We start from the raw sequence: 17,574 nt of genomic DNA on the forward strand, positions 1-17,574 counted from the left end.
TGAAATTGGAGGCCATGTCATTAGGAGGCCTTGCCAGTACATCCAATTTTCTGGACTGATCTTGTTTTCCCTTTCGGTGGTCACTATAAGGTTTTCTGTACTTAGGTATTTTCATTACTCCAGTATTTGGTCAGCTATATAAAGCCAATTATACACACTTATTAGAGAAAATAAGGCAGGTCCTTCAACGTTAGAAAGATCTCCCAATATCTTGGCTAGGCAGAGTATCTTAGTTAAGATGAGTATTCTGCCTCGTCTTTTATATCCTATGAGAATGCTCCCCTTGATGCTGCCGAGACAGGCATTCCGTAAGCTTTACATATGGCTCAGCTCCTTTATTTGGAATCATAGACAGCCCCTTATCAAATTAGAAAAGCTGCAGCTTCCACAAGTAAGGGGAGGGCTGGACTTGCTGGATTTCAGGAGGTACCATTTGAGCTCCCTATTATCTTATGTAGCTGATTGGGTCTCTTGTGACCCACAATCAATCTGATTAGATATTGAGATTTCCCAAGCAAAATGTCCCCTCATCAATCTACTATTTATGGACAAGATGAGAGTTATTACGGACTATTGTAAAGACCATATTGTATTAAATACAATCAAAGCCTGGAGGATAATGCAACAAGATGAGGGTAACCTGCAAAAAACCTCCCCTTATACCCCCATAGTGGGAACATTGGGTTTCTAGCCAGGACTGACCAATGCTACATTCAAAATTTGGGAGTCTAGAGGTATTTCCTGTTTGGGAGATGGTTCGATGGGGAGGTCATGATGTCCTTTCAGCAGCTGTGGCAGAAGTTCGGACTGCTCAGCAAGGACCTCTTTCAGTATTTTCAAATACGAGATTTTATACAAAAGAAGACCACACTGATAGTCAATCCTTATAAATCGGATAGGGAAAGGAGAGTGCTTTGGCCGATGGGGCCGCCCTCGGTCAGTACTCTCTACCATTTATTATGCAATAAGGTATGAAGGACATGGAACGGTTATATAAAACCTGGAATCAAGAATTAGGGTTGGAAATCTCTTTAGAAATGTGGGAGGACGTCTGGGAAAATGCCAGTAAGGTCTCTATCTGTAACAGAACTCAGGCCACTCAATTGAAGATACTTCACAGGACTCACAAAGCACCTGAACGACTCATAAAGTTCAAGGTAGGAGCATCCCCAATGTGTCCTAAATGCAAAATTGAAGTTGGTACTCTCACGCATTGTCTGTGGACATGCCATAAGATCTGCAGGTATTGGGACAGAGTAGCAAATGCCTTGACAAAGATTTTGGGTACGGAGATTGGATTGGATTCAGTGTCCCTACCTTTGGGCTCACCAAATTTTCCCTCTCTGGATGTATACGGGAGGAAATTATTTACTATCCTTTCCTTTTGTGCGAGGAAAAATATTTTAGTGAACTGGGTATCCGAAGGTCCCCAGGACTTTCAAATTGGCATAGGATAGTCATGGAATATATACATCTTGACTTCCTTACAAATATGGTGCACCAAAAAAACGGAATTATTTTATAGGACAAGGCAGACCTTTTTGAACTACACCGACACAGATATTTTAGCCATATTGTCCAGGGCTTTTGCTTACCTGTGGTAATGGTTCCGGCTGGTTTGGAGGCCCCCGGGAGGAGGAATCCCATATAAATACGGGTTTTGTTATGACTTGATATAAATTTATTTTGAGTATGTATCCAGTTTTTTATTTACCTTTTTGTTTATTGTTAATAATGTATAATGTTTTGGTCGTTTGTAGAATAGATTAGTAGTTAGTTTTTTTTAAAAAATTACATTAGTGTTGTTATATTGTAAAGTGGAATACACTAGTTTGTATTATTTTTGTAATCTTGTGTAAAAAATCTTAAAAATCTTCTTTTTCAAGAAAAATATCTATCAAAAAAAGTTGGGCAGATGGAGTTAATCTGGACAACAGTGAGTTGATACAATTTGGGAGGTCAAATGCAAGAGGAAATTAGGTCCTGCATTGATATACAAAGATATCTTGCGGTATAAGACCATCGCTTCCTGAAAATAGCAACACAAGTGGATAAGGCTGTACAAGTGTAAGGTTAGGATATTAAGTATAAAATTAGGCAATCATGTTGCATCTGTATAAAGCTTAGGTAGGCCACATTTAAAGTATTGTGCAGAATTCCAGTTGCACACCATAGGAAGGATTTGGGGAGGCTGTCAAAGAATTTTACCAGGACAATTGCCTGGATTGGAGTGTATTAGTTTTAAAGACAGATTAACAAAAACTATCTAAGTTGTCCAAAGTGTCAGAGGCCGAGGGTTAACCTGATGGAAGTATGTAAGTTGTGAGAGGCATGGATAGGGTAGATAGTTGGTAGGTAGATAATCAGTCTTTCTTCCAGTATGGAAATGTCAAATACTCCGGGCCATAGGTTTAAGATGAGAGAGGGAAGGTTTTAATGAGATGCGTGTGAGAAATCTTTTAAATAGTTGATGATAGGTGCTAGGGAAGGTGGTAGAAGTAGATACAATTGCAATGCTTAAGAGATATTTATACAGACACATGAAATGGGCGGCACGGTGGCACAGTGGTTAGCGCTGCTGCCTCACAGCGCCAGAGACCCGGGTTCAATTCCCGCCTCAGGCGACTGACTGTGTGGAGTTTGCACGTTCTCCCCGTGTCTGCGTGGGTTTCCTCCGGGTGCTCCGGTTTCCTCCCACAGTCCAAAGATGTGCAGGGTCAGGTGAATTGGCCATACTAAAATTGCCCGTAGTGTTAGGTAAGGGGTAAATGTAGGGGTATGGGTGGGTTTCGCTTCGGCGGGTCGGTGTGGACTTGTTGGGCCGAAGGGCCTGTTTCCACACTGTAATCTAATCTAATCTAATCTAATCTAATCTAAACAGGCAGAGAATAGAGGGATTTAGTCTATGTGCAGCCAGATAGAATTAGTTTAGAATGGCATCATGGTTGGTGCTGACATGGTGGACCCGAAGAGCCTGCTCCTGTGTTGTATTGTTCTATGTATCTACCTGCACCACCACACCTGTGTAAAAAAAAACTTTGAACTTTTCTCCTCTCACTTTAAATGTTCCTTCATTGTTGCTTGATCAAAATCCTAGAAATCTCTTCTTAACAGTACTGTGGGTCTATGAGGCCTGCAGCAGTCCAAGAAGTAGCTGACCATTATCTTCTGCAAAGCAATTTGGAATGGGCAACAAATGCTAGCCTAGCCATCAACTCCCACATTCTTTGAATAAAAAAACTGAAAAGAAAATATAAAATTCCGGAAATAAAGATTGAAAATTCTGAGTGTAAATCAGTCAAAATCTAAAAAGGCATACCAACATTTTGGCATGTCTTACAGATGCTCTCCCCCAACTTTTAACATTTTTCAAAATGCTGTCTCCTTTCTTATTGCAATGCTCACTAACTCATTGTACACTGATCAACATTTCCTGTTTTCATTCACTGCATTTTCCAATATTGGCAGGAAGCCCATACACTAAATTTTCCAGTGGCTATATTCTGCAGTTCTAACAAAACTATTCTTTCTAGCTGCAAAAAAGTGACTCTGGTTCAGCAGCAAACTGTGAAATGAGAAGGCATTTGTTTTCTAACACTCTAAAGCTACACAAAACCATGGCAGGAACCCTGCCTGTTGAAGACTAGGTTCCAAGAGTGCCAGGCAGATCCAACAGTGCAATAGTTACAAACATCTTCTTTACTGCCGTTTAGCAAAGAACACAATTTTACAATTTCACAGTTTGCTTAGAATTTACCCTGCCTATGTTGGTTTCAACATTATTTAAGCACAGCAGATTCACGAAGATGTATTTTGGCACTTGCTAAAAGTAATAGGCTATCATAATGGCTTCATTGGATAAGCCACTGAGTATCTGAACCATGCAGATCAGCAGATTTCAGGTCTAATCCTAACTTGTACATAACATAAATAATTTCTGTGAATATACAGAAAAGAAACTACTTAAAAGTTTCCATTCTGAATTACTATCCTTTTGGGAATGTGTCTGTGTGAATATTATATGATAAGATCAGCTATGGCTGTGATACTCTTTGCAGTTCAATAAAATGCCACTACTCCAGAGATAAATAAGAATGTCATTAACCAAATAATGACAAAAATCATTAGCAACTGGAATGATGAAATGCTCTCAAACAGATCTCAAAAATAGTTTACTTGTATAAAAAATTCCTATATACATTTTGTAAATAATTTTCAATATGTATAAATGAAAGTTATTCCAATACAAACTGTATTTAAATAAATGCAATGCAGTTAAAACTTTTATTACCATGAAACTTATTTTTGCAGTATTTTTAGAACCTTTGCCTTTCTTCAGTCATCTCACTTAAGCATTAAATGCATAAATTCATGAAAATAAGTATCCGACTCATCAGCACCATAAAGGAAAAAGATTGGCTAACATCACAGATTTGGACCTTTTGTCAGATTTGTGTCACAGCTGAGAACTTAAAGAAGACCTTTCTTTTCCCTTTTTGAGATGCTAGCTGACTGTTTTCTGTTTTTAATGTTAAGTATGATATAAGGCAGTCTGAACTGTTGCAATCCAGATGATAATGCCAGTGCCTGGAAAACAAATCCTATTAGTTTAATTGTGTTATCCCTATGTCTGCAGAACACTCTTGAATTGATTATGACTTTGTGCAATTATAAGGATGCAGATATTTTAATTAGATGTGTGAATTTCATCAATAATTAAATAAATATATATGTATTAGTACATAAAGTTAACTGTCTGGTTGTAAGTACTTTGGAACAGTGAAGTACTTTAAGACTTAAAAACTGAAAAAAATCTCAGAAGTCACACAACCCCAAGTCATAGTCCAACAGGTTTATATGAAATCACAAGCTTTTGGAGCGCTGCTCCATCATCAAGTCTTCACCTGATGAAGGAGCAGCACTTCGAAAGCTTGTGATTTCAAATAAACCTGTTGGACTATAACTTGGGTTTGTGTGACTTCTGACTTTGTCCACCCCAGTTCAATGGCACCTCCACATTATGGCTATCATTGACATGAAAAACAATCTCTGCACTCTTACAAAATGCAAAAGTGTTCCTTCTTCCCAAGCACACTGCTCTTGACTACTCAACTCTTTCATGCATCACCACCTGCATCAGTTTAAATAGCAGTTCTATAGTAGATACACAGTTTCTACAGACCAAGTTATATTAAGGGGAACAGATTGATTAGAGAGAGATTAACTATTTCTGATAGCTGGGGAGTCCAGATCTAGGGGATGTGGTCTGAAAATTAAAGCCAGACCATTCAGGAGTGAAGTGACAGAATACTTCTACACACACAGCATGATAGAACTTTACAGCTTTTTTCAAACATACAAATTAAGTGTAGGAGTAGGCCATTCAACCCCACAAGCCTGTCCTGCTACATTGTTTAATTATAGATATTAAAAGATATGAAGCAATTTTGGATATGAATGAGGAGACAATTTACGCATTCATCTCATTGAATCATGGAACAGGCTTGAAGGATAAAGTGGTCTACTCCTATTTGTACATTGATTTTGGGAAACTGTTGCATGAATGGCTAACACATCATCTCATAGAATCATAGAGCCTCTACGGTATGGAAACAGACCATTTGGCCCAACAATCCACACCAACCTATTCCCCTCCTGCATTTCTCCTGACTAATGCACCTAACCTACACATCCCTGAACACTATGGGGAAACTTAGCATGGTCAAATCACTTAACCCGCACATCTTTGGACTCTGGGGGGGATCGGGAGCTCCCGGACGAAACCCATGCAGACATGGGGAGAATGTGCAAATTCCACACAGACAGTCGCCCAAGGCTTGAATTGATCCGGGGTCCCTGGCACTGTGAGGCAGCAGTGCTAACCACTGAGCCACTGTGCAGCATGTGGTATTCTTCTTTCCGTTGTTGTTGCTAAATTAATGAGAAGCATTTAGTAAAATTAATTATTGTGTGGTATTATTACACAGTGCAATTTTAAGACCATGAATTTTGTTTAATCCAAGAGCAAAATAAATCAGACAATATTTTAGGATACAACAATGGCTCAGCCAGATGGAGAATTGAGAAACTGAGCCTTACAGATGGGCCCCCCAGATTCAGCCCCTGCGCTATGCTCAACAAACTGATTTTAGTTTAAGCAACAAAAGAGTTCACAAAATTTGTCTCCCTATTCCTAGATTAGGCAGTAGAAAATCTAATATCTGCTCGAAATTGCAATGTGGTGCTTCTTGGATGAAGACACTCTGACAATCACCTGTTGAAGGAGCGGTGCTCTGAAAGCTAGTGCTTCCAAATAAATCTATTGGACTATAATCTGGTGTTGTGTGACTTTTAACTCTGACAATTCCAGTCCAACACCGGCACCTTCACATCATTCATTCCCTCGGCTTGCATGGACTAGCGTGCATGATACTCAAAGTGAACAACTGGATGAACAGGGTAATTATGGAGAGAATGTATCCACTTGTGGGAGAGTCCAAAACTAGAGTCCACGAATACAAAATGGTTACTAATAAATTACCGTAAAAATGGTTTGCAAATAAAGAGAAATTTCTTTACTTAGTGAATTTGTTTTGTGCTGCCACAGGAAATGGTTGAGGCAATCAGCTCAGAATTTTCCCAAAGGATACTGGACTTTGTCAAAAAGGAAATCAAGTATAAAAGTAGGAAAAATCTCAATAATACAACAATAAAGTGCATCAGTCAGTCCACTACCAGAGAATTGCATCCAGCTTTGGTCTCCTTATTTATTAATTATTGTGTGGTATTATTACACAGTGCAATTTTAAGACCATAGTCCAGCTTTGGTCTCCTTATTTATTAAGGAATGCACTTGGAGGAACAGAAAGTTCATTTTGTTGATTTCTATGATGAAAGGGTTGTCTTATGAGGAAATGTTGAGCTGTTTGGGCCTATGTTATTTGGAGTTTTGAAGATTGAGAGATGTTTTTTATTGAAATGTACAAGATTCTGAGGGGGTCTTGAGAGGGTATATTCTGAGGATACTTCCTCCAAAAGACCAAAAAGACATGACCCACGATCACTAGTTTCCATACATACAGACAAAGAAGGACACACTTTGCCTGGGACAACACACACATTCTAGGACAGGTGAAACAAATACATGCATAAGATTTGTTGGAGACATGATATTCTAACCAGAACTCCATTAACAAACACGTTGACTTAGATCCCATCTACCTTCCCTTGAAAAAAAATCGGAAATGCCATCACCCACCTTAAGAAACAAAGACCTATAAATAGAGGCGGGACATACCACCAGCGCTTCACTGAAGACTCTCACTGCTGATGTTACCCAGTCATAGTGACGAAATGTCTGAAAACAAACCTTCCAGCTCAGCGAGCTAACTTACATACTTATCATCAACCTGAGCTACAAATCTTCTCAAAAAATCGCTGATACTTCATCTTGTTGGAGAAAATGACAGTTTCAAAATAAGGAGTCTTCCATTTAAGAATGAGATGAGGAGGAATTTCTCTTCAGAATCATCAATCTTTGGAACTCTCTATCTCAGACAGAAGTGGAAGCTGGGTCATTTAAAATATTCAGTTCAATTTTTTTTAATCTACAAGAGAGTGGAGGTTTAAAGGGGGAGACAGAAAAATTGAGGTTAGACTACAATTAGATCAGCAATGATCTTATTGAATCCTGAAGCAGGATAACTTTGTTAGATGGACTACGCTCACTCCTAATGTACTCATCCATCATATATTTCATTGAATCATAGAATCCCTACCGTGCAGAAAGAGGCCATTCAGCCCACTGAGTCCACACTGATCCTCTGAAAGACATCCCACCCAGACCCAGCCCAGCTCCCCCATCCTAATCCTGTAACCCCACATTTACCATGGCTAATCCACCTAGCCTGCGTATCTTTGAACTGTGGGAGGAAACCGGAGCACCCAGAGGAAACAAATGCAGATATGAGAAAGAACTTTCAAACTCCACACAGTCACCCAAGGCTGGGAGTGACCACTTAGCTATTGTGCTATCCCTATTTGAGAAAAAGAGATAGGAATTAAGCTGCAAGGCTGAGATAATATAAATGGAATGAGAGAAGATTTGTGTAACATCAACGCAGGTACAGGCTAATTGGGCCAAGTTGCTTATTTCTGGGCATTAAATTCTGTGTTATCAATTTCAAAAGGTAACCAAATAAAAGCATATTAAAATATTACAGCAAATCTACAAAGACTTGGTGGTTGTGCTGGCATCTATATCACATCTTCTAGTCATTTAACATTACGCAAACCAAAGCATGTTTTAAGATTCTCAAAACATTTTCTCTTGTCTTGGAATTCCTTTTAATGTGCAATAAATTCTAATTGTTACCAGAAGAATGTATAAGGAATCCAATTACAGGATTATTAATCAATATAGTAGGTCAGTGCTGAAAAGGCAAACTAAATTGTATTACAGACCCATGCTATATATCTCTATATCTCTGGAGACAAAAATAGAAATTACTGGAAATGCTCAGCAAGTCTGCCAGCATCTGTGGAGAGAAATCAGAGTTAACATTTTGCGTCAAATGTTCCTCAGAACTCTGGTCTTGAGATGGATGTTGACAATAAATGCAGAGTTTGAAGAGCCCAGGTGATCCTATAGTTGTCTCTGATTGGTCAGGATTCTGAGCAGAAACTGCTTCACAACCAGAAAAGGAAAAGATTCATCTTAGTTCAAACAATTGCCAATATCTTTTCTGTATGACACAGAAATGTGGAAGAAGTCAACAGAAGGCATTACAGCCTTTTTGCTTTGATAAGTGATATTTCACAGCTTTCCAGGTTGTCCTGTTACAATAACTGATGGAATGTACAATAATTCTGTTTTTTTTCTCTCTTTCTGCCTTCTTCTAAAACAGTATTGCTTAAATCATCCAAGCTTTTCATGTGCAGTTTAATTTGTCTTGTTGATCATATTGATTTGTTTCACATCCAAAGAGGCAGTATATGAAGAGTTAATGTCATGTTGGGTGCTTATAGCCATAAGGCACTCTGAGACGTAAGTTGTCATGTATTGGAAGTGTGTGTTTATGGTAAAACTCAACCATGCTTGCGAGGCATATGAACTTTACATCCGCTTCTAGGAAGAACTTGGATTCCTAAAGAAAAAAGCAAAAATGGTATTTAGAACAATACTGCTCTATTGCTATCAGGAATACAAACACAATAAATTGAAATCAATAAATATTGAATTTCAGTACAGCTTCACGGTACTATTGAATAGCATTGCCTGAAATCTCTGAAGACATATCATTAATTGGAGTGAATACAAATTTTGAATTCGAAATGTGGATTACACTTTTGTCAGACTTTATATAACTTTTTAAAAACATCCTAACGTAAACTTTCATGACTACAGAAATAAAGTTCAGAAGGGGACTGACTGGGTTGTTTTCCAGAAAGTTGGATTAGATATGAAGGGCCGAATGGCCTCCTATGTTATAATTTCTGTACAACCAGAATTTTATGCTCCCAAGAGAATGGATTGGCAGCTTTGGGATTGTAAAATCAAGTGGCATGCTGTGCCCATCACCTTTCCAGCTTCACTTCAATATAAAGGGAATTGGGTTGGTATTAGGCAGCCCATCTGCTCTTCAGTAATTGAAGCCCTCAAATGGCTATTTGAAACCCTTAAAAGGCCAATCAAAGCCGTTTAAAACTCATGATATGTGAGAAAAGGGGAAACAAAATGAGAGATTTTCCATGACAATCTAACCACATCTATAATGTAGTTACATTGATTAGTAGCTTGTGCACTGAGTATCATTGTTTTGGAAGGGTTTCCCAATGAACTGAGATTATGCTCGAAAAGAGGAATACAGAATTAAAACAGCAAATGTAGTTGACTACCCATCATTATTTGTCAAACTTGGTTGCAAAAATATTTAAAGAACGTTTGCTGACCTTTTCAAAAATTCTGTAGTTCCTCACTTTCTTCTCTGAGCCATCCCATACAACTAAAACCTTTTTCAACAGGGCAGAAAGTAGGAAAAATAAATTAAAACAGACCAGTTAATTATCAGTGATGGAGCAAAGGGTACAACTCCTATAAATTTTAAGACTGGTACCTTTCCTGCCTTTGAAGAATTCCGTATACAGTACAGTCCATTCTCTGGGTTGGATCTGGGATGTGTAGATACGAATAACCTTTTTGAATAAATTAGAATTATTTTAAACAAGTACTTCAAAAGTCTCTGTACTTTATTAAAACAATTGTATTCACTAGGGAAAGGGTACTGAAAAAATTCTTATAACTAAAAGCTCACAATTTGACATTTCTTGATGGACTTCTTCCAAAGAAGATCTAAAGAGAAATGGTTACTGAAATAATAGATTCATTGGACTAATTTTCCAGAATTTCCTAGATTCTGGAAAAATCCCATAAAACTAGAAAATAGAACTCCTCTATTCAAGAAAAGCAGAGATAGAAAGCAAGAAACTATAGGTCAGTTAGCTTAACATCCATCAAAGTGAAAATGCCAGAATGTGTTATTGAGGAGGATACAGGGGTGTTTCTCACTACTCTATCTCCTTCATGATATTGAAAAGACCATAAGACCATAAGATGTAGGAGCAGAATTAGGCAATTCAGCCCATCGAGTCTGTTCTACCATTCAATCATGGCTAATATGTTTCTCAACCCCACTCTTCTGCCTCTCCCTGTAACCCTTGGATCCCTTTACCAATCAAGAACACATCTACCCTCTGTCTTAAATACACTCAATGACTTGCCCTCTACAGCTCTCTGCAGCAATGAGTTCCACACACTAGCTGAAGAAATTCCTCCTCATCTCAGTTCTAAAGGTATGCCCACTAGTAGAAACATCTTCTCCATGTTATTCTATCCAGGCTTCTCAGTATTCTGTAAGTTTCAATGAGACTCCCCCCACAGCCTTCTAAATTCCAATGAGTACAGACCCAGAGTTTTCAATCATTCATTCATCATGTGACAAGCACTTCACCCCCAGGATCATTCTTGGAAACCTTCTCTGGACCCCCTCCAACAGCAGCACATCCATCCTTAATTGGAGCCCAAAACAATATTCAAAATGTAGTCTAACTAGAGCCTTATATATTCTCAGCAGTACATCTTCTCTTAGGTTTTATATCTCTTGAAAGAATGCTAACAATGCACTTGCCTTTCCAACTGCCAACTGAACCTGCATGTTAACCTTAAGAGAATCCTGAATTGGGACTCCCAAATTCCTTTGAGCTTCAGATTTCAAAAGCCTTCCTCCATTTAGAAAATAGTCGAAGCTTTTATTCTTTCTGCCAAAGTGCATAATTACACACTTTCCCTCATTATATTTCATCTGCCCATTCTCCTAGCCTGTCCAAGTCCTTTTGTAGCCTTCTGCTTCATCATCATTACCTACTCCTTCACTTATCTTTGTGTCATCTGTAAAGTTAGCAATAATGTCTTCATTAACATGTAACTTGAATAGATGTGGTCTCTATTCGGACCCCTGCAGAACTCCACTAGTCACTGGCTGCCATCCTGAAAAAGAATTCTTTATCCCTACCCTCTCCCTCTGCCAGTCAGCCAATCCTTTTATGAGCAGCCTCCTGTGAGGCACCTTGCTAAAGGCCTTCTAGAAATAGATCACATCTACACTCTGCTTTGTCTAACTTATTCATTACTTCTTCAAAGAATTCTAACAGATTTGTCAGGAATAACCTCTCTTTGCTTAAGCTGAGCTGACTCATCCTCTTTTACCATGTACTGCCATGAACTCTGCAATCTCATCCTTAATAACGGACTGTAAAATCTTACCAACAACTAAGATCAGGCTAGTCATCTGATGGTTTCCTGTCTTCTGCATCTCTCCTTTCTTAAGCAGAGGTGATACATTAGCCATTTTCGAGGTGTATGGGACCATTCCTGACTCCAGTGATTCCTGCAAGATCACCACCAATGCCTCTACAATCTCCTCAGCTATCTCCTTCACAACTCTGGGGTGTAGTCATAGAGTCATAGAGATGTACAGCATGGAAACAGACCCTTCGGTCCAACCCGTCCATGCCGACCAGATATCCCAACATAATCTAGTCCCACCTGCCAGCACCCAGCCCATATCCTTCCAAACCCTTCCTATTCATATACCCATCCAAATGCCTCTTAAATGTTAATTGCACCAGCCTCCACCACTTCCTCTGGCAGCTCATTCCATACAAGTACCACCCTCTGCGTGAAAACGTTGTCCCTTAGGTCTCTTTTATATCTTTCCCCTCTCACCCTAAACCTATGCCCCCTAGTTCTGGACTCCCCGACCCCAGGGAAAAGACTTTCTCTATTTATCCTATCCATGCCCCTCATAATTTTGTAAACCTCCATAAGGTCACCCCTCAGCCTCCAACGCTCCAGGGAAAACAGCCCCAGCCTGTTCAGCCTCTCCCTTGTAGCTCAGATCCTCCAACCCTGGTAACCTCCTTATAAATCTTTTCTGAACTCTTTCAAGTTTCACAACATCTTTCCAATAGGAAGGAGACCAGAATTACACGCAATATTCCTACTTTGGCTGAACCAATGTCCTGTACAGCCGCAACATGACCTCCCAACTCCTGTACTCAATACTCTGACCAATAAAGGAAAGCATACCAAACACCTTCTTCACTATCCTATCTACCTTCGACTCCACTTTCAAGGAGCTATGAACCTGCACTTCAAGGTCTCTTTGTTCAGAAACACTCCCTAGGACCTTACCATTAAGTATGTAAGTCCTGCTAAGATTTGCTTTCCCAAAATCTCGCATTTAGCTGAATTAAATTCCAACTGCCACTTCTCAGCCCATTGGTTCATCTGGTCCAAATCCTATTGTAATCTGAGGTAACCCTCTTCACTGACCACTACACCTCCAATTTTGGTGTCATCTGTAAATTTACCAACTGTACCTCTTATGCTCGCATCCAACTCATTGATGTAAATGACAAAAAGTAGAGGGCTCAGGACCGATCCGTGTGGCACTCCACTGGTCACAGGTCTCCAGTCTGAAAAACAACCCTCCACCACCGCCCTCTGTCTTCTACCTTTGAGCCAGTTCTGTATCCAAATGGCTAGTTCTCCCTGTATTCCATGAGATCTAACCTTGTTAATCAGTCTCCCATGGGGAACCTTGTCGAACACCTTACTAAAGTCCATATAGACCACATCTACTGCTCTGCCCTCATCAATCTTCTTTGTTACTTCTTCAATAAACTAAATCAAGTTTGTGGGACATGATTTCCCACGCACAAAGCCATGTTGACTGAACCGAATCGGTCCTTGCCTTTCCAAATACATTTACATCCTGTCCCTCAGGATTCCCTCCAATAACTTGCCCATCACCGAGGTCAGTCTCACCGGTATATAGTTTCCTGGCTTGTCTTTACCGCCCTTCTTAAACAGTGGAACCCCCCCATCTGATCTGAATGAATCATCCACCTTCAGACCTTTCAGGTTCCCCAGCATGTTCTCCTTCGTGACATGCACTTCACCCAACTCTGTTCCTTGACTCTTTTGAAGTTCTGGTATGCTGCTGGTGTCATTCACTGTGAACACTAATGCAATGTAGCTATTCAGTTCCTCTGCCATTTCCTCATTACTTTCTATTACTTCCCCAGCATCATTTTTCAATGGTCCAATGTCCATTCTTGCCGCTCTCTTACCTTTTAGATATCTAAAAATACTCTTGAAACCTTCTTTTATGTTACTATCTAGCTTGCCCTCACATTTCATCTTCTGTCTCCTTTTTTAAAGTTATCGTTGGGCTGATATTTAAAGACTTCCCACCAATCTTCACCATGTTGCATGTTTTTTCTTTTGCTTTTATGCTATAAGGGGTCTTCTTTTGGAACGAGGAGATGGAGAATTTTTTTCTATCAGAAGGTTTCTTCTTTATTAACATGGTACTATAAATATATAATTAGAAAGAGTAAAATAGGGCACTGCACTGTCCAAATTCCTGAAAAAATTTACCATCAGGGCTTACAGAATAATAACCACTTTAGCAAAGAACCAGAGGATGCCCGCATATGCGTCAATGCTTCATCAAACAGCCAACATTTATGGAAGGAAAGGGGAGAAAACGAACATCTTATAAAATTGAACTGTTGCATTATCTATGCTCTCTTGATGTATTTAAACAAACCTTCCAAAAATATTGGTGTTCACTTAGAGAGTTATATTGTATATGGCAGGAAGCAAATGCAATTGCATTTCTACTATCGCTTGAAGATTGTAGAAAAATTGAATGTTGCCATTTAATCCTAATGGTTAGTAATATATCTACGTTTATTGATGCAATAAATAATTACCTCTCAACATCATTGGATTCTGTTGTATTTACAAAGACAGAGGGTGGCAGCTGTACCTGCAATAAAGCCACATTATAAGTAAAGCATGTAAAATGACATAAAATAAATAAATGTGGTAATTCAGTTGAAGGCATATAGACCCTTCCTATTTTCTGTGGTTGGAAGAAAGCACTTTGGGTTAGGTTTAAACTCAAGCGGAGCAGTCATGTTCAGGGGTATTATTTTCTTAAATAAAACGAGCACTGCAAAGAGTACAGAGATCAGAGGCACAGCACTGCAAAGTGTAAAGACCACTTTCTTTGCTCTGTGGACTAAAAATGAAAAAAAAAAATTTGCTTTAAATCTAGGAGACTGCGTAAAAAATGCTTGAAATTTTCAAAACAAATCACAGGAATTCACTGGGAGCTGTATCTACAAGGTTTCCTTATTCAAGCAGTGAGAGAGCATTTCAGACAAAATAGCACTACCCAGAGGCAGCCATTTGATTGTTTTTCTTCAATCAGGACCAGTTGTGGACTCAGCACAGTAACAACTATTTGACTGGTTCCTGGGCAGATGACTACAGCAGAAACAGCCAACATGCGAAGAGAAAATATCCATCAACTTTCTTCCCCCTCTCTCTCTCTACACTTCTTTGTGGAAAAGTAAAAGGAAATCTTTAGTAGCAAGCTACTCTCCCTTTCTCTAAGTTGTTGTCCCTACAAATCCCTTAATGAAAAGAAAAGGAGAAAACCACATTCAGACATACTGAGAGGACAAATCTTCCACCAGTGAATGAAAGACTAAGAATCTGTATATCCACAACTTTATGTCATTAGCAAAGAATCAGAAAGGGTCAAAAGAAGGCTGAAAGAAAACAACTCACCAACATCTCTGATATGGACTACTGCCAGAACTGTGCTCCTCTGACATTTTTTCCCTCTCCACTTACATTTGCTTCTTGTCATCTCTTTATGTGTTTGTTCAGATGTGTATGTGAATTTAAGAACGGGTAGAGTTTTAGTTGTGAAGTTATAGATTAGCAATTCAACTTGTTTTGCTATTGATTTAAAGAGACAGTTTGATTACAATAAATCAATATTTTCTTGATAATGGAAATCAATCTGGTGTGCATATTATTATAATCTGAGCTACACAGTTAGTTAAACAGTTCAGTGTTTTAAAGTAATATTCATATTTGTGACATCTCCAGAAATAATGAGCCTGACTCCAATGCACTATCCCAGTGAATCATAACAAAAAAGTGCAGAGATTGACAGAACAGCAATGTAAAGAATTTGGTCAGTCTGTGACTCCAGAATGAACTAACTGCGTCCTGAGTAAAATCAAAGTGTGTCATCAAAGGAACCATCCAATTGATTGGTTAGTGAGTATTTTCTCATTTCTCTTTCAAAATTAGTAATTGTAACTTTTTAATCATATAAATATTAATGCTCATCAGTAGCAGTCAGATTTATTAATTATAAATTAAGAACCATTAATTCACACATAATAAAGTTGGGATGTCAGGTGACATATTGCCGTTGCAGTAAATGTGCTTTGATGGATACTAAATGAAATCCAAGGCAATCAGGTTTGAGGATCTAGTATCTTGCATGAATGATTGCAGGAGCTACGAGGAGGAGGAATGAACAGACCATGGCACACAAAGCCATTGGGGGAGGGGAATAAATAGGAATGCAGTGGTGGTAGAAGATAGTATAGGCAAAGGGATGGACACAGCTCTCTGCAGCCAATAGCAAGAGACTAAAGATTGAGTTGCCTGTCTCATGACAAATGTCTAGACAAATGTCTAGGCTGGAGATGACATTGCAGTTGGAGGGGAAGGATCCAGTGTTATGATCCACAGGTGTATCAATGACATAGCAGAGCCAGGAAGGAGGTTCTGAATAATGAATATCAGCAGCTAGGAGCTGAATTGAAAGCAGAACATTGATGGTAGTAACATTTGAGTTATTTCCTGAGCCTTGAGCAAATTAAAGTAGGATAATAAGATTCAAGAGATGCATGTATAGCATTTTGATACTAGTATTTTGTGTTTGTCTTCACTGTAGAAAAATTAGAAATCTTCTGAAAGATATTTAGAAATCAAGAGGCCAAAGGAAAGGATGATCTTAAAGCATTTGCCATCATCAAGGGAAAAAACTGCTGGGAAAATGAAGAGACCTTATGGCTGACAAGATCCCAGGATCAGGTGGGCTGCCTTCTAAGGTCATAAAAGAAGTGTGCATTGATAGTAGAGATAATAGTTACTATTTTTCAAAATTCCATAGATTCTGGAAATGTCCCAGAAAATAGCAATAACTCCTTTATTCGAGAAAGGAAGAAATCACAAGGCTATAGCTCAGTTAGCCTAATGTGCACTTGAGGGAAATCCTGGAATTCATTTATAAGAAAGTTCTAACATGTTACTCAAAGTCACAATGGAAGCAGAGTCAACATGCTTTTGTGAGAGGGAAATTGGGTTTAACTAGTTTATTAGGTAGTAGCTTAGTAGTACAGGACTTCAGTATTGTCATAAAAAGAGATCTGCTGTTGAGCTTTTTAATCTCTCACTCATCAACACAAGATCCTAAGAATATCAAATGTCAAAGGGAATAACAATTTATAACAAGTTAGTAAGTTTGCAGATGACACCAAAATTAGAGGTGTAGTGGACAGCAAGAGGGTTACCTCAGATTACAACACGATCTGGACCAGATGGGCCAATGGGCTGAGAAGTGGCAGATGGAGTTTAATTCAGATAAATGCGAGGTGCTGCATTTTGGGAAAGTAAATCTTAGCCAGACTTATATACTTAATGGTAAGGACCTAGGGAGTGTTGCTGATGAACATAGAGACCTTGGAATGCAGTTCATAGCTCCTTGAAAGTAGAGTCGCAGGTAGATAGGATAGTGAAGAAGGCATTTGGTATGCTTTCTTTTATTGATCAGAGTATTGAGTACAGGAGTTGGGAGCTGAAAATGTGTTGCTGGAAAAGCGCTGCAGGTCAGGCAGCATCCAAGGAACAGGAGAATCGACGTTTCGGGCATAAGCCCTTCTCCAGGTGAAGAAGGGCTTATGCCCAAAACGTTGATTCTCCTGTTCCTTGGATGCTGCCTGACCTGCTGCGCTTTTCCAGCAACACATTTTCAGCTCTGATCTCCAGCATCTGCAGCCCTCACTTTTCCCTACAGGAGTTGGGAGGTCATGTTGCGGCTGTACAGGACATTGGTTAGGCCACTGTTGGAATAT

General features: G+C 39.1%; 1 protein-coding gene and 1 long non-coding RNA gene across 5 annotated transcripts in view; one reads left to right on the forward strand and one right to left on the reverse strand.

Moving 5' to 3' along the window:
• Positions 1 to 17,574, forward strand: part of LOC122556801 — a 169,604-nt gene that overhangs the window by 78,875 nt on the left and 73,155 nt on the right. The window contains exons 3-4 of one of the 2 annotated variants that reach the window (XR_006313664.1): positions 15,533 to 15,702; positions 16,395 to 16,534. The exons of the other annotated variant lie outside the window; for it this stretch is intronic. This is a non-coding gene — a long non-coding RNA (uncharacterized LOC122556801). The remainder of the gene's footprint in view (positions 1 to 15,532; positions 15,703 to 16,394; positions 16,535 to 17,574) is intronic. 2 annotated transcript variants of the gene reach the window in all.
• The window catches only part of sh3bp2 (SH3-domain binding protein 2), a 127,399-nt gene continuing 117,708 nt past the window's right edge, over positions 7,884 to 17,574 (reverse strand). For all 3 annotated transcript variants that reach the window (XM_043703980.1, XM_043703988.1, XM_043703976.1), the window contains 4 exons: positions 14,341 to 14,396; positions 10,116 to 10,194; positions 9,952 to 10,011; positions 7,884 to 9,146 (listed from right to left, as the gene is read on the reverse strand). In XM_043703980.1, coding sequence (XP_043559915.1) covers positions 9,009 to 9,146; positions 9,952 to 10,011; positions 10,116 to 10,194; positions 14,341 to 14,396 — 333 coding nt within the window. In that variant the 3' untranslated portion in view covers positions 7,884 to 9,008. The remainder of the gene's footprint in view (positions 9,147 to 9,951; positions 10,012 to 10,115; positions 10,195 to 14,340; positions 14,397 to 17,574) is intronic.

Source organism: Chiloscyllium plagiosum, chromosome 2, assembly GCF_004010195.1.
Source record: "Chiloscyllium plagiosum isolate BGI_BamShark_2017 chromosome 2, ASM401019v2, whole genome shotgun sequence".
Taxonomy (NCBI): Eukaryota; Metazoa; Chordata; class Chondrichthyes; order Orectolobiformes; family Hemiscylliidae; genus Chiloscyllium; species Chiloscyllium plagiosum.